Here is a 22,388-nt window from a genome sequence, read left to right as displayed (position 1 = left end):
TACAGCTGCAGGACGACCTCCTCCGCCGAGCCACATGCTAATGAAGCAGAAAGCATCCCATTGAATGTCCATGTCAGAGGGGCTCCAATTACTGCAGATGTACTCCAGGAAACACGCAACCTCCCCTGTGATCCTTTTACTCCGGCTGATATCTACCTAAAGTGAGCGGCCATGCCCTCCAGGAGCAGATGAGAAATAAAACATTTCCTTGCATCACATGGGAAGGACTGACGGAGGCTGTTTCCCTGAGTAAGTGAGCAGCAAAGGTTCACTAGATTCAAGGAGGAAGAATATTAGATCTGTCACGGAGGAATGTTAAAGAGTCAGTGAATGACACGTGGAGCCACCAACCAGTCGGCTGACAGGAGGGATCAGATCGGCACTGAGCCACATTATTCCTCCGTCTTGAAGGTGTGAAAGTGTCCAATGTCCCTCTGCCACCTCCCTCACCGAACAGCCAATCATCAATTATTAATGGAACAGATTCTGCGTTTTAAGCAAAACGTGTTACAGCAGAGTTTTTGCAGCTGCTGTGAGAGTGAGAGGTTTTATATTTCAACCTGAGAAATGAAAGATTTTTGTTGACTTGAGCTTATTTTCTGCGAAGTCCTGGGAAGAGTACACACTGTTCAGAGAGTCACTGTGTGTTCTTTGTCCTCCGGGACGGCTCTGGTTAGTTTGCAGAGAGAGGAATTACTCGTCTGAATCTGACTTTTTTAGTTTTTGTTAGAAAATGGTGAAAAGAAAAATATCAATATAGTTAAAGCTCTGTTTTTGGTACTTACTACTTTTCCAGATGCAATTTAATATAATATCTTTCTTTTATTTTGTTCAGAGTTTGATGAGAGGGTTAAATTACATTGTCATGGAAACAGTTCGCCTGTCTCTGTCCAAAACTTAAAGTTACTGCCTACCAGCACCTCTAATGACGACTCATCAAGACATTATACTTTGTTTGCTTAATGAGTACAAACTGAAGTCGAGTTGCTGTCTCACAGATGGTAATGAGCTTCTGATTCATCGCTTGGCAAGAATGTGAAAAAGTATAATTTCCAGAAGTCACAAACTACTGCTTTGAGGTTCATCCAAGTTCATAAATGTTTAGAAAGAAAAACAAATGATACATTCGGTAACAAAAGCCTCAGAAGACAAAATGTAAACCATAAAAAAATAAGCAGCTATATTTAAAAAATTCTGTTGCGACACTCATTGCCTGCAGGTGGCGCAAAATTGCAGCAGCTTTTTCTGCCCTTTCCTGGTCAGGTTCCTGTAGGGGGATCAGGTTCCTGTAGGGGGATCAGGTTCCTGTAGGGGGATCAGGTTCCTGTAGGGGGATCAGGTTCCTGTAGGGGGATCAGGTTCCTGTAGGGGGATCAGGTTCCTGTAGGGGGATCAGGTTGACATGTGTGGAACCGACAGTGAGCGAACAGCTTCAGCTTGTAGAGACTCTTCAACTCTGCTCAATCTAAAACCACGACCACGACAAGCTTCACGTCCACAAGCACAATATGTAGAGAAGAGGAAGGGAAGTGCGTGTGTATGTATGTAAGTGTATGTGTGCGTGTGCATGTACTGTATGTCCGTGTGTGTGTGTGTGTGTCAGTGTATGAGTACGCTGCCGTGCACAGACTGTGTTCCTCAGACCACCTACACATGTGAAACCTTGATTCTACATACTGGCCAAGCGTGAAATTGGATGCTGTACAGCACAAATGTATCATCACCCCTCCCCCCCCCGTATCTCCCTCCCTCCCCCTCCTCGCCTGTCAGCTCCATCTCTCAGTTACGTCCTTCGTTCAATATGTTGCAGATGGTTTAAGGAAAAAATTCGGACATTTCACGCCTCTGAAATCACTGGAATGGAGTTTCACCTCTTCAAAATCTTAATTTAATCTTTATGATCAACATCTGATAATAATAATGTGCTCAGCGGAAGAATTAAAGGGATAAACTGTGTTTTTTCATTTTAAACTACAGATAGAAAAAAAAAAGCCAACCAGTCTTCATGTGTATCACTCGCATTTAGATGAATTTTTGGCAATGGTTTCAGTTAGTATGAGATTTATTTTATCACACGCCTCCAGCTTCTAGTCTAGTCTAAAACTCCACTTGCTTGAGATAGTTTATCATGATCATTGTCTTACACAGTTGCCTACAGGACTGTTTTAAAACCTCTAATCTTGTGCATTCTGCCCCCAAACAGCAAGCTCTCCGTGCCAAAAGCTAAAATTATACTAAGTCTTTGCCTTCTTGGTTTGATTTTCCAACCGTATGCTGCAACTCATGAATAAATACGCCGCTAGGGAGAGTTTTGACACCTGTCAGCTGGATATCCAGAGAGAGGGCGTAAGTGGTCCCAGGACAGATCTCGTCACGCTCACTCACCTTCAGCTTGTGTTCGTGCTCTTTGTTTACTCGAGCCAGCAGCTGGGCCTTACGTCGGTTCAGGGCGTCGATGAGGGCGTCGCACTGAGCCACCAAACACGCCTCGAACTCCACCCCGTTCTCCTGCAGAACAAACGCACACAGGGGCTGGAAAACGTCTCGAAGACAGCAGAGAGTAAAGCAAAAAAACAGCTAAATACTTTCCATGTGCAAAACCGAAAAAGAGGAGATGTAATGAGTCATGTAGAATTGTACGGGCACTTCAATAGCAGAATTACCCCTGAAATATATAAAGATTTTATGATTTATACGTGAGAAACTGAGTTAATTGAGGGACGGGTCGTTTGCTGAGAGTTTTCCTTTAAAATTCATCTAAACTCACACGTCTCCTCCAGCTGCATCATCCATCAGACGAGGTGGGTGGGTAAAATCATCATGAAACATCAGCCGAATGGGATGACTGATTAATGTAGGTACAATTACACAGAGTGCTATTCGTTTTCACACATCCGAAACTCCCACGCCTCTCCCTCCTCCTCCCTTTCCTCCCTCTTCACCCCCCTCCCCCCGTGTCTCAGGGACCTCCTCGAGCGTCATCCCACTGTGTGACGATAATCGATGAGGGCATTTAATCCCACCCCCCTCCTCTAATCAGTCTCTTAAGCTGACCGTGGCTTTGTCTCCTCACATGTGATACATTGTGAATGGAGGGACATTTCCACTCAAATCAATATCCTCCATCGCACACACACACAGCAAAACATTTCCAAAGACCGGAACTTGCAGCAGAAAAATGGTCTCCTGTTACTATGGCAATGCATCGGTTTTATTGAATGTAACTGCCTTTATTGATTCCAGTCTTTTATACATCGTGACAGTCTGTGACTAATGCACCATCCACATATGAAATCAAAGGCATCACTTTAGAGTTGAATATGTTGCACATGAAAAAATCTTAATATTCGATGTTTTAAAAATCACTGAATTCAATTAACGGAGAGGGTTTTAACCGAAATTAGAGGGAAAAGTGAAAAATTGAACAAAACAGATCAACTTTGAGTTTTTCTGTAAATGAGGTTTGTTTTGGAATAAATACACAGCGCTGTAGCTGGACAATGAACACAGCCTCAGCCAGGGATTATAAAATGTTAACAGCGACACTTGAAATAATACGATAAGCCATTTTGTCTCCGACAGCTACTGCTGTGATGTGCTGTGGTGGACAGTCTGGGATCACAGAAGGGGGATGAGAGTTCGGTAACAAAATGCCAACACATATCAGTGGGGTATTACTGGGATTCAATTTTATGCCGTTCATGGTTGGTTGCTGTCTGGTAAAACAACAGTTTTCTGTATGTCTGTGAGTATGTGCATGTGTGTGTGTGTGTGTGTGTGTGTGTGAGGTGGACTACCTGGATGTGCTGCACCATGTTTCTCAGCTGGACCAGGAACTCCTTGGCCTCAGTGGCTCGGTCTGACAGGCCGTTGAGAGCCTGGGACAGCTGACCCTGCAGAGAGCACAGAGAGGGTGTCAGAGATACAGCAGCAGCACTGCAGTTATATGAGTTTCTACTTACATTTTCAAATAACAGTAACTCAAAACACTCTGCTTCATTACGTATCCATAAGTGCTGAATCACCTGAACCAAAAATAATTAGATTCAATCAAGTGACGGAGTCATCTCCAAAGTTTTGGGCGGCTGCAAACTGGCCACAATGCTACACTCAACAATAAAGCCAATGTTAAGCACCACACTCAAAACATCAATCAACAAATGCCCATTGTAGTGATGTTGTTAGACCCTACAACTCTCCATTCAATACATCATGATTAACATATTTTCTTTCCTCTTGGAGTTGGAGTAAAAGCCAAACAAGTGTTGATATTTATGCTTTTAAAGTGGTGTCTCTATTGTTTGGGGGTTAAGATGTCCAGGAACCTTTCAGCCCCTCATTTCTTCTCATGTCATTTTGCTGCAGTACAAAAGTTCATTAAAGGTCACATGAAATGAAAAATAAGAGACTAGTAAACTTTGGGATATCAAAGTTTACTAGCCTGTTATCTGTTGCTAAGAAATCCATATCTATAACAAGTCCCTCTCAATGTTAAATCCCAACATCCTGTGTCATGCTGTAACACATCAAACCAAAGAAACTGATTTTGTTGGACCTTTAACATCGACAGGAAAGACACATGCAGGCAGCCCAGCAAGAGACTCAAAGCAGCAGAGTTATTTTTGATGCAGATTCCCCATCGTTTCTTGATGACGTGACATGATCGTCTCCGACATATTCACTGTATACTTTAGCTGTTACCCCTGTGAAAATCTTTCGACTCTAACTTCGCCCATTTTGAAGTTTTGGGCGAAGTCAAAAGTGCATGGTAGTCAATCTGAAAACAAAGCTGCCTTATAGCTGCTGAGAAGCTGACATTTTGAAGTGTCAAAGTTTTCACCCCTGAGACAAAATCCACTGTCAGCCTTATTCTCACACACAAACTGACATTTCCAGCTAAAACTAAGATGATTTATGTACAATACAGCACTCGACTGTTGCATGGTTTTCTTATTGGATTACAGCAACTGGGCCGACGGGAAATGCCATTGCTTTGGATGTGTGCGATGACACACGAATGCCTCTGTTTGGATAGAGGGGAAAACAGACGCAGTGTTCATGTATGTGAAAGCGAGGCTGTGTGAACAAGGAGGTGACGGAGCGAGAGGACACGGCCTGACCCTGTGGGAACCTTGCCCGGTTGAGTGAACCAGACAACCGTTAACTTAGGGAGTGTATTGTCTTCTGGGAGGAAAAGAGGGTACTGGGCGTTAGCTGGCAAAAAGGGAAAAAAAGAAAAATCACTTCAACTCCGGAAGACAGTAATAAAACCAGCAACGAGCTGATACAGTGGAAAACGCTGTGAAAACAACCCGGCATACGCAGTCCGCTCCTCCTGTGTCAACCCGGCTCTCGGTATCTGACGTTGCTTGGTCAAATGGGAATCCGTCTGCGGGGGCTCCGATAGCTGACCTTTGACCTCGGCGTTTGGGAAACCGTGACAGCTGCCGCTAACATGAGTCTACAGCACCGAGGGACAGTCTGAGCTGGTAACAGCTGAGCAAAGACTGAAATGTAAACTTTTCCAGGATCGTGTAGGACGTCAAGGAACTTCCTCTTTGTTAACTTGGGAATCATATTGTAACGTCTCAAGAGATCTGAGACGTGTGTATGTCCTTTCCCACGTCTCCCAGGTCCGTCACCACAGGATATCTCAACAATCTTATAGATTTCCATGAAGCCCTGAGGTAGGCCTTTGAAGATATAGAATCTATCACTGCCACTAATAATGTTTTAATTATTGACTGATAATTTGGTATATAAATACTATAAATCTAGTCCCCAGAGCCCAAAGTAACATCCCTGAATTGCTTGTATTGTCCAGCCAACAGTCCAAAACCAAAAGATATTCAACTTATAACAATGTGAAACAGAGATATGGAGCAAATTGTGATATTTAAGAGGCATGAACTAGCCAATGTTTGGCAATTTAGCTTGCTAAATTATCAAAATTCAAGCATGGAAGTTAATTACGTTCTTCTCCTCTCTGATACAGTAATGGACGTTGAGGGAGCTGCTGCTTCTCCTCAGCCGGTTAACAGTCGGCATGCGTTCAGCGACAGAGCAGATAAAATGAAAAGCACTTGATTGTCTGGAGGCGTTTTTCCACAGTGTCTGCTCGAGAGCCTGCAGAGCTCAGTCCTCAGAACCAGGTCAAAACGTGCCATGAAAGTAAAGGCTGTTGTATTTCTACACAGCTCACGGCTACTTCCTGCTCAGCAAAGACCACAGAGCCATGGCCGGCGGGTCGACACATGGAAACACAGACTTTAGCAACAGATGGGTTGAGGAGCGTGATGGGACTGAAACCAGAGCTTTACAGTTTGAGATCTAATGGAGGGGCTACATTTGACTGTTTTATTAATTAGCTTCTGTTGCTAGGCCTGTCAGCACGTATGCACGTATGCAGTTTAGATAACAGACAACACTCGTGATCCTTAGTAATATTTGAAACAACGAACGTTCGATTTCAGAGTAGGCTTCTCATTTCTAGCCAATGACTATCGATTATCTTCTTAGCAAGTGTTAGCTAAGTTAGCAACAGTTGCTGTAGGTTGATTGAAACCTCAGTCTATGGAAGACTTTTTCATTTTTAGCTTTTTCCAGGTAATTCAGTTTAATATGAACCCTGTAAAATATAAACATAATGGCTACAAAGATATCACGCCAAAAAATTGAGGTTAAAGCATTCCCAGGCAAAACGTTAGCATCCTGGCCTCATGATTCCTGCAGAGGACTCAGACATAAGGATTACCTTTGTTCTTTTCTTGCTGATTACAGCTGGTTAACTTGTCGTATTAAAAGCACAGTATTACAGGTGTTTGGCAAACATAATATTACTATCTAGAGCAGCATTTTGTCTCCCACACAGCAGACGTTCCTGTCCTAAAATTTTGCTAATTAGTAGTAAGAAGGTCACTTTGACGTGCTAACAATTATAATATAGCAGACAAACACACTGTTTAATCCATTCCTTATTACTACGGCCCACGGCTTTTTTTCTAAGGTAACTTGTAACCCCACAAATAATTGTGTTAGCTAATGATGTGCTCAGTGGAAATGCGCCTGGTTGCTAATGAAGTTAGTAAGCTAATTAGCCAGGCATGCTAATGACTGCACCTCACATTGGAGCAGATAAACATACTTTTTATTAATTCCTTACATTTTTGCTTGTGTGTTCTTGGTTTTGGAAAGGCTAAAAAAAAATAAAGACACAACCCTCCAACGAGATTTCCATCATTTCCAGGATGATTGATGAGAACTATTAGCGATAACTTATCATGCATGATATTTACATCTCATCATACTTGGATTTGCATTTTCATTTCTTGCCATGGGAATAGATTTCACTGTCATGGCATGATTCATGCTCTTGTACTTTTAGGTCTGGCTGATACACATACGGTTTCCTCAGAGAAATTAGGGTTTTTTTCTCTCTTCCTCAACAATTCTCCACTTGCATTAATGCAACACGACTTCAAGCTTGCCCCAGGGACATAAAATACATCTTGTTCAGGGATAGTCGGCATAAAAGCATCATGCAACATTAGGGTGGAGAAGAAGATGCAGGAATGTTTGAGCTTCAGAGGGTTTGCTGAGATGGTGAGCTTAGGGTGTCCCTGCTATTTGGAAGCACTAATCATCTCAGTAATTAAGCCGAGTGGAAACACGTGCATGAAATGAATAATTCACCAGCAGCTCCGGGGCCATGCTGCGTGTTTCGTTCCTCTTCGCGAGTGAACTAGCCAATCTGTCAAAGGAAAACGCCGATGTCAGAGAGGCGTCACAGCCAATTTGGATTAAAGCCCCCACCAGGAAGTGGGAAGTGCAAGGACAGGAGGAGGTAGGTGTAATGTCACTGCTAAGCTCTTAAAGCCGCAGCAAAGTAAAAGCACTCCTCTTCAAGCTAATTATAACACACACACATATATACCCACAAAATGTTCCATCACTTCCAGCGCAAAGATAGCTTTTGAGTTCCCATAACCTAATTATAAAAAGCTGTGTTACCTCTCAGAGAAATCTTTTAAGTGCCCTGCTCTTCCTCAGAGCTCCGGGGCTAAGTACTTTCTCTGCTGTTCTTTAAACAGTCTCTTTAGGCTCACTTAATCCTGTGTGTAATACACAGTCGTTTGGTTACACACTGTAAACAGACGTAAGATGAGGGTAAGGTCAACTTCTGGTGAAAGAAAACACCAAATAAACAGAGAAACACACTTCCACCAAATCCCTACGATGAAAGAAACTCAAATTGAATGTAATTTGCACAGACTGATTACTGATTGTGTTTCTCCCTACAGTATCAGTAACCAGAGACTCTAACATGAAAGGTTGCGGTTGTTTACATGAACTGTTGCAGCCCTCTGAGAATTCAGTCTGAAATATTAAGCAGGCGACTTGATATTTACTGCCTTGGGAAACCTTCCTGTTGTTAAAAATTGAGCTCTTACATCTTTTAACTCTTCCAACACGCTGGAGGAGTTAAAACTTGGTCAGACTGTGATTCTACTCCGTGCTTAACAAGATCCCATATGAAACCATCTTCCACAAGCAGAACTTAAGTGGCTGGTGCATTATTCATTGCTTATATCTGCCGTCATCAATAATGCAGAGGAAGTCATTAACTATCCACACACAATAAAAAAAAAAGTGAAGAAACCCCGATAATAACAATGAGGGCTTTTGAAAGTTGCCACAGTTTCTTCATGTGAGAAACAGAGTCCTTATTTGACGGACACCTGGGACAGCACGGCAGGAAATGGGGCCGAAGTGATCTATTCTTGTCAGCGCCAGATTTATCTGGCGAGGGCGTCGTCTGCTGCAGATAATCAAGTTGCCTACCTGCCGGTCAAGTTTGACCGTGTCAAAGAGATGATACCTGGTCAGGAAAAACCTCTCAAGAACAGAGGAATAGTTAAACGAAGAGTGTTGTTACTGCTAAGAGGGAGCAGTGGTTTCTTAAAGGGCCTTGACACATCTGAGGCCAAATCAGGTCAGTCTTTGATACTTTCTTCTTTCACTTTCTTCATCTCCTCTTCTGAACCTTTTCACAGACACGTCTTGCAGAAATTCTGTTTTCTTTTTATGTCTCGCAGTGACGAGGGGATATAAGTCAATCGGTCGATTTTCCACATCAAAACGATGTAAAATCCTCTCTTACAATGATAGCTAAGAACAACGCACTCTGGACTGGTGTTTTTCAATCATTTCCAGTGTTGTAAATGCATTTAGGGTGGAATAGCTGAAGGTTTCAAAACTGTTGAGATAAGGATGTTTGTCCTCCACAGATGGCCTGATTCCAAAATAAGGAAACTACAAGCAGTCCCGGAGGAAATTAAGATGCATATTAATAATAGCAGGGGGGAAAAAAAAAACAGCTGGTACTTTTTGCCATGTAGCCTATGTTAAAGGCATCCTTGTGAACATGCACAGGAATTTGACAGATATTAGTGAGCAGTCAGCTGCCAGCAGGTGTTCTTGAGCTCAGACGAAGCCACTTGCCTTGTGCTCACAGGGCTTGGTATTATAGCTGGTACTGTCATGGCCACAGGCATGGACCGGCCCTGTGGAGCACCTGGGAACAGGCTGGACACACAATCATCATCATCATCATCATCATCATCATCAAATGTAACAGGGAGAGATCCCAGCTGGGACCAAGTGGACAGAGCCTATGAATTTAGCCAGGAACTATGTCAGCAAGGTGTCTGAACATTAGGAATTAATGGACAATTCCTTAAACATTTCACAGCACAGAATCATAATGACAATACAGTAAGTCGATCAAGACCAATACAAAACAACTGCTTCATTTACTTTGAGCCAAGATGGTGAGTATTTAGGGTCAGCATCAGTAATGTTGCTATGGTTACTTGTTGTTAAAGTTGTGATTGACTGCAGACAGGAACTAGTTTATTTGAACTGTTCCGCCAAACACTATTTATGGGTTCCTGTTAGCCAATCAGAAACAAGGGTTCTCTGTTGAAATGGTTGATCTGCCTTCTGTCTTTTCTTGTTTTTTCCCCCTTTTCAAGCTTGTTGAGTTTGTCCCTGTAACCCTGGATTTCTGGATCCATTTAGTGATTTTCGACTTGTTTCTTCTTCTGGGAACACTGTTTGTATTAACTCCAATTTGCTTGACTTTTGCTCCGTAAGGTCTCGCTGTAAGACAGAGACAAACTGAGGATAATAGCGTCAGTGCTTCTTTAAAGGTTAAAAAAAAAAAAAACAATGTTGATGATGATTACTCTGATGATAATTACTGCAATGAGGTTGATAAAAACAGGGTCACTGCAGGAGTTAACCTGCATGAGCGTCTGATTTCAGGTTGAGCCCACTTTCTTATGCAACTGGTGTCCTCATTTAATGTGGGCTGACTGTGTTAGAGCAGCGACATGTAACCGAGCGTGATGAAATATTCAGTTTTAAAATGTAGCAAAGCTCCTGAAAGTCTGACAACTTGTTTTGGGTGGGACTCATTTATGTACAGAAAAGAAAAGATCTTTCTTTTTTTCCCTTTCCCAGTCAGACCACAAAAGAAAATTGGCAGGCTACAGTTTTGGGGGGATTTATCGCTCTCTGGTTCCACGCCTGGAGCCAGTTGAAATATTCAGGCAGTTTGAGTTCCCCCAGAGAAGTTCCATAAAAATGTGTCAAATCAAAAATATCTTCAGTGCATCAGCCATTGTTTTCTGTACGGACACAAGATCCAGACTGGACCTGAGGTATTCTGTTAAGTATATAAGTATATCAAACTTACCCGGCGATGACACATTCAGCATCGCTCTGCCTCCCTTTCCCGCTCAGTCTTTGCCTCACTTCCTCTCTCTGGGCATTCTGGGTCATTCTGTCGCTCTCATTTTCCTGTTCTTTATCTCCTTCTTTCATTAACATTTACACAAGTAATCTCTTTACATGGCAGCTCGAGGGGTAAATATCGTCGCCTGTAATGGAGCCGCATCAACCTGAACGGCTTTGAGACATCCAAGCCCCCCCCCACTGTGAAATTTAAGTCTCTATAGACCTCAGTCCCGCCTTTGTCCTCCCTCTCATCCCCTTATCAGTGAATTACAGTCTGCTCTCATGAACAGTCCAACAACCGTGTCTATTATCCGCACAGAATCACTTATAGGGAAGATGCCATACTTAAAGATTTAGTCCACGGTGTCACCACAGGTTGCTGGGCCTTTATTGATTTGTCATTAACAATGTAGGATTCAGGAGAGAGCAAAGGAGGACATCGAGGAATGTTTCCTCTCACAGGAAAAAAGACAGTGGACACAACATTCATGCCTATGTTTTGGACCACAGCTGGACGATACCGTATTACGATCATTTCAGAATAACTACAATCTTTCAAATTACCAACCAAGTGTAGTCATAACACAGTTGCACATTTTTCAATGTATTGACTGTATGAATCCATTAGTTAAACTGAAAATAGTTACAGCAATCGATGAACGAGTGAGTCCACAGTCTAGTCCAGAAGACCAGAATCCTAAACTGGTCCCATATCAAAGGTGAACTGGGTCATCAAAGTAAATATCATGCTCTGATGTATAACACAATATCCTGTATGTCAATAGAGAGCCTTAAGATTTCAGTCCTGGTTGATATGGCAACACCCCTGATTTATCTTTATCAAACAAATAAATAAATGTGAAAATTAATTGTGATGTTGACTTTTTTACATAGTTACCTTGATAAATGATGTTAAACTACTCAAACTCTACATACTACATCATGTTTTAAAGGTATAATCCTTAAAATTGACATTTATTTGGAAATGTCAGGAATTGGATCGACCACCAGGGGCAGCAAACTCAACTTGAATAACTACTGTGCCCACAACATGATCAGATTTAGATTGGTCTGTGGGGCTGCGGTTCGTTAGCATTTAACTGAATCCAAATCCAGTGTCAAATCCAATTATCAAATCTGAATCCATTCGAATCACCTGTTGAATCTCATTAAGTTTAGTTTTGATTTTTCTTTGCAACCGACGAAAGTTATAAAAAAAGATTCAGTTTGAGTCTGTGATCCGCTGCTGTTGGGCAAGAAGCCAGAAGTTTTTAGTGGCAGGTACTGAATCAATCAGCATTAATGTTAATGAAGTGAGACTGAGATAAGTATTAACAACCTGCAGCCCCAAACTGAAAATCATCTGAGCAGCACAAATGTTGATTATTGATCGATATCGAATGTTCAGACACACTGAAATAACAACTGGCTGAGTTTTCACAAACTAATTATATATAAATATAATATCAATTAGATGCTTAGAAAGTTGAACTGGGAGAATCTCACGTGTTTAATGTGCTGTGATCCGCTGATTTCATCTCTAATGTCATTATCAATACCTTTACTGCCAGCATGCTCACTGTTGTTATGCAGTTGTCAATGGTAACACAGTTATCATGCTGAACACCTTTGGGTTGAAACCTTTGTGTAATAAATAACAGTGCTTTGCATCAGTAAGTAGCATGGCGCATTTCTTCTCTTCTCTAAAGAGGTTCATATATCCTCTGTGTGGGACAGTTTCCTGCTGGTCTGTGTCTGGATGTCCTGAGTGCTGTTCAGTAACACTGCAGGACCGACCGTGGATACAATGGATTCAGACTGACAGTTAGTCTCATTACTAAGCAGGAGAGAATGACAGGGATCCCGCCGCCAGTGCCCGACTTTTCCTCTGCTCCCACTGAGTTGAGGCAGGACGGCAGGTAGCTCATCCACAAAGTGAATCAGCCGCTGCTGACAACATCTGCCTCAAGACCGAGACGAGTCTTTTAATATTCGTCCGAGGATCTGCTCTGTCTGTCCTCATTAGCTCGGTTTTTGGGGCATCTTGTATGAAACCTTCCAGAGGATCCGTCTGTATATGTCAGGAGGCATGTGATCAAACACATGGCGACATTAAAGCGTAGCACATGTGCACACTAGAAGTGGGGAAAATCCCTTAAATCACATGTGTATTCCTCAAATTACTCACTTCTACAACTGTTTTCTGCTTTCATGTGGAGCTCAAATGGAAACTTTCAGGGTCATCTGGGTTAAAATCTCCTCCTGCTGCCTCTGATTTATCTCTCCTCGCGTGGCAAGAGGGCAAATGACTAATTTTCTGCTGCAATCTGCGACTTGTTTTCTGCACACCCACACATCGTCTTGTACTTAAGCTTCCATCTGGTTAATCACCTTTAATTGCCACTAAACAGAGTGAGGTGACAGAGCGTGACCAGGATTGGATTTGGGGTCCGGCGCGACCTCTTGTGACATCCGTAAAGAGCTGAGGACCACTGGCTGTGCAGAGCTTTAACACTCTGACGACGCCACTTTACTCTTTCTAATGTGATTTACTGAGATTAACGCAGATGTCCTGTCAACACATAAAACCCTCCGACACAAATCTGAAGAGTCGGACGAGAGCCGGACGAGTCGCTCTGTGTAGCTCTTAAAATTTCTGCTCGTCTTTTGTAACTGAAATTGACTTTGGAGATGTGAAATTGATCACCATCGTGGTTTAGACACAGCCACGCAATCCAAAATGGGGGAGGTGGGGGTAGAGATAAAACACGGCGCTTTGCCTGTTGAGACCAGCAGACGAGTCAAGGGAGGAGATGTGTGAGCAAATGGCAGATAAGGAGCATGAATAGCAGGAGTAATGATTTGAAGCTGCATTCAGACACACACGTACTGTAGAGGAAGGAGGGGAAGGCTGAAAGGCATCTGGGATGGATTCCTCGTGGGGTCCAGTATCTTAGAGACCTCTGCTGCTCTGCACAACATCAAGAGGGCTTTGGTTGCCATGGCGGCAGGTGATTCAACTCTTTCTCCATGAAAAGAGAAATGTTGCACAAAGATAGAGAGAGCACAGTTTGTCCCTGTGTACCGAGACGATGACGATGACGATGCTACAGATTAAAAAGCCTTGGAGAAAATCCCACATGGAGAACAGTCGAGATCTTATTAAGTGATAGAAGCATAGAGGAGCGTGCTGCCAAATATTCGGCTCTGAAATGTAAATGCAGGTGTGGGTTTAAGGTGCAGCACTAAAGAGTTCAAATGTAGTACTTCCTGCATCAACGTTAGACAGCCATGCTTAAAAAATGCAGCAGCCCAGTCACAAAAGCTCAAACTCAAACTACCAACAGCTTTGATCAGTTTGCATATAAAGGGAGAAGCAGGATGTTTGTGTGTGTGTTTATGTGCATTTGTGCATTTTGTTGTGGTTGTATGTGTATTTGTAAGAGAGCATTAATACAGTGTGTGTGTGTGTGTTTAAAGCAGCACTATCCATTATATTTATACTGGATGAAGTTTATACTGGAGTTATCATCTGCAGTTCCCCTAAGCTCAGCGTCACAGTTTTAGCATATTTCAGATCAACGTTTTGGTTTTATGTCCCACAACTTTACTATTGTGATTCACACCCACTCCTCCCAACACCCAGCAGTGGCAGGTTGTTGTTTTCAGCCAAAAAAAAAAATCCACCTCCCCAGCACCAAACAACAAACAAAGGTAGCGACTATCTAGTGAACACAGTGAAACATTTAGGAGCTAAATAGACAGATATATTTTCTCAAGAGTCGGGGGAAACCAAAGCAGAACTAAAAGGAATGTGAGTATTAGCCTTACATTTGTCTGGTGGCCAGAAACACAACCCGAAGTGAATGCTAATGTTGTCTTCATGTCTGCTGGATATGTAAGGAGGCAACTGTTTGCTAATATGTTAGTCATAACATCTTAATAAGGTGATGATATATCTGTATTGTGCTTTCATCTTGTTGCTCTGCTCCCAAGTTGCCAAAACAAGTCAGTTCGTGCTGCTTTAAAGATGCACAGGCCAAGAAAAATACACACATTTTACAGTGTGCATTGTGTGGCTACGCACTGCATGCACAATGTATCTATAAAGAACTAAATAATATGCAATATAATTCATTTTGACTCAATTACGTAAAACCCAAGTTTATTTGAAAATGTCAGGATTAGCATGTATTACCCGTAGCACGTCTTCTGACCACTTAAAAGAAGTCAATCGACAGAAAATTGGGCAAACATTTGCTGTTCAGGAAAACAGCGGTGTGTGTTGTGTGACAGATTCAATCAGATTTCAGGGGAAGTCAGTGCCACCACTTTGACTAGGTCCTTGAGTTCCTTCACAAAATTCATTATGCACGACTACAATTGATTTATGAGTATATCTGCAGGATATGGAGCACAGTCTCATTTTCCCCTGATGAACCATATGAGGAAAACCCTGAAGCTTCAAAAGATACTCATCCTCAAAAGATGCCAGCTCCGAGCCATCTGTCACAGCTCTGTAGGCAGCAGCTTCAGATGACAGGTCAGAAATAAGCAGGTGCCCTGATGGAAGCCAAAAACAGGGCGACGGGCTGGGTGTTGGCACCAATATCCCTGGTACCATTGATTGGTTTCTAAAAATACTCCTCTAGCTTTTTTTTCTTTTCTTTTTTTCATTTCAGATCCAAGAACGAAGAAGCAGAAAAGGTCAGCAACTTTTCAAGTGATGGCAATTTGATGTGAGTGAAATGCTCAAACCCCCCTCTGATTTTTCCATCAGTTTTACAATTGCCCCATACATCTGAGGTGACACACTATCACACCATCATCTACGAGAGATGATTGGACTGGAGGTCTGTTAAATGGCTGTTTTGGAGACACATAGGACCAGCTCTGGTGATGAGGCCAGATTATCTAAACCTGAAGGGAGGCAGGTGAACAAATTCTCAATGCATTTTTTTGGACATCATCACTACACATCCCACTCCAGGTGTGTGTGGGTGTGTGAGTGAGTATTGGAGAGCATCTATAATTAGCTCCACATCCTCCCTCTTCAATGGAAGCTGGAGTGTGGAGGTTGAGGGCTGCTGGTGCGGAGGCAGAGATATGAACTCAGCTCTGCCTGCTGAGGCCCGTGCCTCCCTGCCCACAACAATTCGCCTTCCAAAATAGCATCTCAGTCCACACTAACAGGCCTGCAACTGCCGGTTCTTATTAAAGCATAGCTCCAGTATTAGCGTGTCTAATGATCTGTGAAGCACCTGTGAGCTGTTAAAGCACAGAAGGGAGTGGAACATTTTTGGAGTGGAAGGAGTTGGCAAATGGTCAAGAGCTGAAATCATGCCAGAATCTCTGTGCAACTTCAGTTTATCATTTAAAAAGGAAAAAAGCAGATGTAACAGAAGTGGTTTCCTGTTGATAAAAAGAGGCCTGCCGCCGGTTGTCCACTCGTGAACAGAATTACAAACACAGCACTGCGCACTGAAGACAGCGGAGTTCCCAGTTTTGAGACGTGCACATTTCTCCTCCTGACTGAAATGTGAGCTGGAGGTGTGTCAGGGAAGAAAATCCACCCAGTTACTATAATGTGCATTATAAGGCATTAATCTGAATCCAGTGTGACGGAATCAACTCTCCCGCAGCGCTGTGTGTGTCTGCTGAATACTAAGCGGAGCTGACAAGATAGCGAACATTATTTTCAAGGCGTACTTGTTGCTCAGCTCAGAGGATGATGAATCACTGTGAACTGATTCATCATCATCGTCGCTGCAAAGGCTACACACACACACACACACACACACACACACACACACAAACAAACGACAACTGGTAAACAACAAACAAAGGTTTTGCATCTTAATTTACTCACGTACCTTGTGCAGTTTCCACATTGCGCCCAAAGCTTTGACTTCGTGTGTGCCGTGTTTTCCTTCCTCCAAGCACTGATAACATACAGGCATCTTACACTGTACACAGTACATGCTTAGATTCTCCAGTTCGTGCTCTGTGCAAGTGGAGATTTTGCGGGGACTCGCCCGGCGACTTATCCGCCCCTGCGCCGGAGGCACCAGGCGATGCTTGGCGAGGGGTCCGCGGGGAGGATGGCACCGTAGGCGGCACGGGTCGCAGTAGAAGACGTCGCACTGCTCGCACATGACCGTGGCCTCTTTCGGACTCTTCTCGCAGAGCTGGCACTTGAGAGCGGCCGCTTTGCTCTGCTGGTACCTGTCCACAACCCCTTCGAGCACCCGGTTCTTGGGGAATCCGCGGAGACCCCGGTCGTCCAGGATGAGACTGCGATGACACTGCGGGCAAGTGATGCAGGAGTTGCGGGGGATCGGGGGTAAAGAGCCGGGCTGCGCTAGCAGGTGCTGTTGCGGAGGAGGCTGGGGGACAGTCGGGGGGAAAACCCGCACCCCGTTAGGTGACTTTTGGCAAGGGGTGGTCGGAGCACTGACGAAGCCCCCATATGAACCATATCCACTGTCCGCCTCACTGTACAGACTCATTTTATCCAGATCCAGGTAATCATAATCTGAGACGCCGGATCCGGAGGCTCGGCTGCTCTGTGGAGACTCAGCATCGGGGGTCTGCACAAGAATATTCCGAGCACAAGCCAAGCAAATGTTGTGGGAGCACGGCAGTATGATGGGCTCCCGGAAAAAAGAGCCGCAAACAGGGCATTTTAACTCTTCCTCCATTTCATCCATGGCTGCAGCTGAGAGGGGAGAGATTCCTCTGTGGCCTGAAAGGCAAACACAAACAGGAGAAGTTACAGCAGCAGAGCCTCGGCTGATCAAGTCTGCTGCTCTGCTTGTGCGTAAACGGGGCTCCAGTCGCGTCCAACTCACTGCGATCACTGCAAGAGCAACCTTGACCAGAGGAAAGGCATCAGCACCGAGGAGGCAGACTAACCGATACGACACACTCCTCACCAATAAGCAAACAGCATCAGCTCAGACCGGTTACCATTGGATAACCAGTGGATTCCAAACAACCATTGGACGCCTCATCCGTCAGTGCGGAGAGGGTCCGTTAATGAGCTTTGAAACAACAGACACTTGTGACTGTGAGCATTATTCAACATGTAAAAGCAGCCTGGTTGTTTAGGGGATTATAAGGAAACAATGAAAGACTAATGAATATAATGTGATCCTGCAGACATGATAGATCATCTGCAAATTATTTCTCTATACGAAGACAAGGCTATTATAGGCTTTTATATTATAGGCTATTGTTTCAGAAGAGGCTCTCTTTAGCCTATTTGTGTAGTGGTGGAATAATAAGCTATACCAAAATAATCATACTGAGTTACAAGTATAAGTGTAAGAGTGTGAAACTATTGAATGTACCAAAATTGAAATTACTCATGATTTCAGAATGCTACATTATTATATATATCATATTATTGTACTATTATTACTGATGCATTTAGGTGTATGCAACATGTTACTGTTGAATCATTTCTAAAAAGCTTTATATACTGCTGGGTTGTTTGACTTATAGAAATACAATATATTTTAAAAGATCATCACATATTTTTTTTATGGAAAATCCTTATTGGCAAAGTGACTTGTATCACCACAGGGCTGCAACTAATGATCATTTCTTATTAGCATTTTTACTGTATTGATTAATCAATTGACAGTTTTGTCTATAAAATGTCAAAAAAAAATAATGAAAAATGCGTATTGCAGTGTTAAAGCCCTGGGTGGCATCTTCATACTGCTTTGCCAACCGTCCAAAAATCAAAAGATATTTAATTTATAAAAATATAAAATAACAAAGATTAACAAAACATATTTGACCTGAAACCAAAGAATATGTTGCGTTTTTGCTTGATAAATTACCAAAATGATCAACTGTTTTTCTCATTGATTACTGATTAACGTTATTAATTTTCTGTCAACAGAAATGATCAACTGACTTATCATTTCCGCATTATACAACTGTCGAACACATAAAGTGGAGTAAAACTAGACTACTAAACTAGAATTATAAAGTAGCATAAAGAGGAAAGACTGTCTTAGTTTATTTACACTAGGATCTGCATATAAAAGCCCATACAGCTCTGCATCGCTGCTGCACTGTAGAAACTGGCAGGATTTGGGTTGTTTGTTATTCTAAGCTCTAAGCTTCTCCTCTCAGCTGCTGTGGGGAGCAAAGATCACTCCTGGAGGAGATTGAAAACATGGAAACTGACACCTTGTGAGATAAGATAAAGCAGCAACTCTCCACTGCACTGAAAAGAGTTTTTTTTGTTTGGTATCCAGAGCCTCTCCATTTCTATGGCCAAATACCTCAGTCATCTCCGATACATCCATGGCAACGTGAGCTCCCAGATTTAGTCTTCAGTGGGGCTGTTGATAGGGAAATTAAATGAAATAATCCCATTTAACGGGAATGCCCCCTTTCTCAGATCCACAGAGGGCAACGTGAGGCCACTCAGTGTGATTACATTTGCATATTTTCTAAAGCTGTTTAAGAATGGGAAGAACATTAATATGGACGTCTAAAGATAATCAGTCTGGCATTCAGTAATGTGTCCTGGCAGCTGACAAAACATATTAAAGTGGAAAAATGAATAAAGTTGGTTCACAGTAAATGCTAAAGAAGATAATGAAAAGATAATTTGTTTTTATAGTTGGCACAGAGCCAAATAACTCTAGATATCGCTAAAACGATCCTCATGTAAACATAGGCCTTCCATGGTCAATACATAATATAAGTATAGAAGAAATGGCAGGTTTATTCCCTGAATTAAACCACACCAATTAATACCACGTTGATTCCAATCAAATGTTTGTAACAAGCCCATCAGCTATTTTTGGATCACGCGTGCTTGCTGACGCTTCCACCATGATGACATTTGTTCTCTATGTAATCTCCTCAGTTTGGGGCCTAACTGCATCTTCCTGTTTGCTGCCTTTGAGAAGACAAGTGGCCAATCCTGCTGAATCTCCGTTTCATCTTTTCCCTTTTTGTTGCAGTGCCAGCTCTCTCCTGCTGCCAGGACAGACACTAGGCAGCTCTGAGAGAAAATCTTCACAGATTTCTTTTCACTCTTCAGTGATCACATCCAGGAAGGCTCCTGAGACTGTGATGAAGCGCCTGTTTTTGCTGACCTCACGTGTAGTAACATCAGAGAAGAGTTACCGTGAGGACAAATGGAGTTTAACTGTTTTGTGACAATGTAACAGTATAAATTTACACAGAAGCCAAATAAAGGAAAAGTGACATTTTTCTGTACCGTTAGTAAGTGCATATCATGCTTTGTTGCTGCTATTACTAGACACAGGCTTTCCGTTCTCACACGGCTAATATACAGTTCACACTGATGGCCTGACAGATTTAACCAAGAAAGTCCTAGTTTTGAAAAATGGCTCCTTGATTATAGACAGAGGCAGTGTTTTCATTTCTAGCCGGAAATTGTCAGCTTTACTGGCTGAATTGCTGGCATTTTTATTAGCTTTAGCTAGCTCATTAAACAAACATTAGTTATAGTATCTAGATTTTTTTATGTTTCCAGCTGACTTGTTTTAAATCTTAGCATCTCAGCATCCTCCCCAGTTGATAATTGAAACCAAGAAACATTGCAGCTAATTAACCCTAGTATTATGTGTATGATAGGGGGGTGGGGGGTGTAAGATCAGACTATTGTTTAACTGCAGCTCCCTGTTTAGCTGCTTGGCTAACAGACAGAGGTCAGCTCTATTGTTCATTTTTCAACAGTATGTTTCAGTTTGAATGTTTCAAGAGAAAAGACTAAATGAAACTAAAAGGTTAATGTTAGAGCAGATAAAAAAAAACATTGCTTAGTGCATTGCATTACACTTTTGCTTTTGTAGTTTTGTTATGGAAAGGCTAAGAATAAGAAACAATGCTCCAAACTCTTTGAATGCAGAGTATCAGATTACTGCAAATTCATGCACAGCCCTTCAGTAGGAGGCATGCTGTGCATAGCGGGTTTTAGCTAACATTTCTGTTTGTCTACTCCATACCAGCAAACAAATCTGTTCCTGCCTTGAAATGAAACTGCCTCTCCAATTGGAAATGATCTTTCCCTGTATTGTATCCCGTCTTACCATCACATTTCAACAGGAAATCACATGTAGGAAACAAAATTACTTCTTAAAAAGGCTACAATACATTGTAGTTTTAAATTTGCAGACATGTCTGCTCTTGAAAATCTCATTAATGCAAAAAAAGTCAAATTGCTACTAAAAGCAGTATTCAACTCACAGCTCAATCATCCTGCTTGGAGCTCATATAATTTATTGGAGTCTGCCCCTCCATCGATAAGGGATAAAGTCTCCTTTGTGTGTTGCACTGAGTCTATTAACTCTTCTTACCACAGACTCCCTCTGCAGCCTCAGAGGCATCAAGCCATCTGTGTAAAGAAGTACACAGGCTGCGGGAGCTTTACGTACACAGCTCAGGCTAGATAGGAATCTCTATGGGACACAGCCGTGATATTGTCAAGAATAGAATGAATAGAAGTGGATGGAGTTTTTTGTTACTGGGTTCTGGCTTAAGAAAAGGTTGTTTTTTTTTTACTCTTAAAAGAATGAAGTTGCTGTAATTTAGGAGATTGGAAGGTTATACTGGGTCCAAAATTACACAGCAAAGCAAACTTACTCTCTCTTTGAAGTTGCTTTTGTTTTGAGTTAAAGACAAAGACGCAAAACTGCCATTGTTTTATTCTAAGTATAGTAAATGAGAACTGTCAGCAGCATACTGGTAAGAATGGATGTTAGTTTGCAGGTTAAAAGATGTCTAAACATTTAGGTCAAAATTGGGCTAAATGTGAGTGAAAGTCTTTTAGATGTTACAAGTGCTGCTTCGATTGCATTTATATACAATTCCATGAGTAAAGAAAGAGCTTTGGCTATTGTTGTCTTTATAATACAAGAGGTTATAATACGTCCTCTGTCTTCAGGGAAGACTGGAGGCTGCAGTAAGTCGCTCTTAGAAAGTGACGAGATGGGCAGGGGCTAGCTAGTTAGCGTGCTAACTTCTCACATGATAGAGACAACAGTTAACATTGGTGTTGCTTTCCACAGCTGGAGACAGCTGCTGGTGAGTAAAGGAAAGAGGTTTGATGCTGAACTTGCAACGTTTCTTCTACACTGGGAAGTAAACAGCTGTTAATGCTAATGCTAGCTATGTAGCAAGAGCAAAACTTACGAATAGCTCCTTTAATTAATAAAAGTAGATATGTAATTGCAGTTCTGTGACAGGAGGTGTAGGCCAGTGTCCTGCATGAAAGCTGGACTTGCCACACACGCATCCACCCCCCCAACCAACGCACCATTACTCACCACACCACTTACTAACTTGGCACTGAGCACTGGCATTAGATTTATTTGGTCACATGCAGAATCATCCAACAAGGAAATAATCCCTCCAAACACTGTGCTGATAGTTAATTTGCACTTGACAAAGTTCATTGCTTTACCTAACCTTCAGAAACTACTGAATCAAACTTATGAATGTGCTGCCTAAAGATCACTTGCACATTCACCTCCAGTAACCTTTTCTTATGCAACAGTTCTTACTTCATAACCATCTGCTATTATGGGTCTCTG

General features: G+C 42.4%; 1 protein-coding gene across 2 annotated transcripts in view; it reads right to left on the bottom strand.

Annotated features, from left to right (window-relative positions):
* Positions 1 to 17,633, bottom strand: part of trim9 (tripartite motif containing 9) — a 40,164-nt gene extending 22,531 nt beyond the window's left edge. For both annotated transcript variants that reach the window (XM_023421023.2, XM_023421024.2), the window contains exons 1-3: positions 16,674 to 17,633; positions 3,798 to 3,893; positions 2,386 to 2,508 (exon numbers count right to left, since the gene is read on the bottom strand). In XM_023421023.2, the coding sequence (XP_023276791.1) occupies positions 2,386 to 2,508; positions 3,798 to 3,893; positions 16,674 to 17,510 (1,056 nt within the window). In that variant the 5' untranslated portion in view covers positions 17,511 to 17,633. The remainder of the gene's footprint in view (positions 1 to 2,385; positions 2,509 to 3,797; positions 3,894 to 16,673) is intronic.
* Between the last annotated feature and the right edge of the window lie 4,755 nt (positions 17,634 to 22,388).

The sequence above is a fragment of the Seriola lalandi genome, unplaced genomic scaffold, assembly GCF_002814215.2.
Source record: "Seriola lalandi dorsalis isolate HSWRI2012SDOR001 ecotype SW California unplaced genomic scaffold, Sedor1 jcf7180002054660, whole genome shotgun sequence".
NCBI lineage: Eukaryota > Metazoa > Chordata > Actinopteri > Carangiformes > Carangidae > Seriola > Seriola lalandi.
The sequence above is the reverse complement of the archived record's forward strand: the minus strand, read 5'-3'. Positions and strand labels throughout refer to the sequence as shown.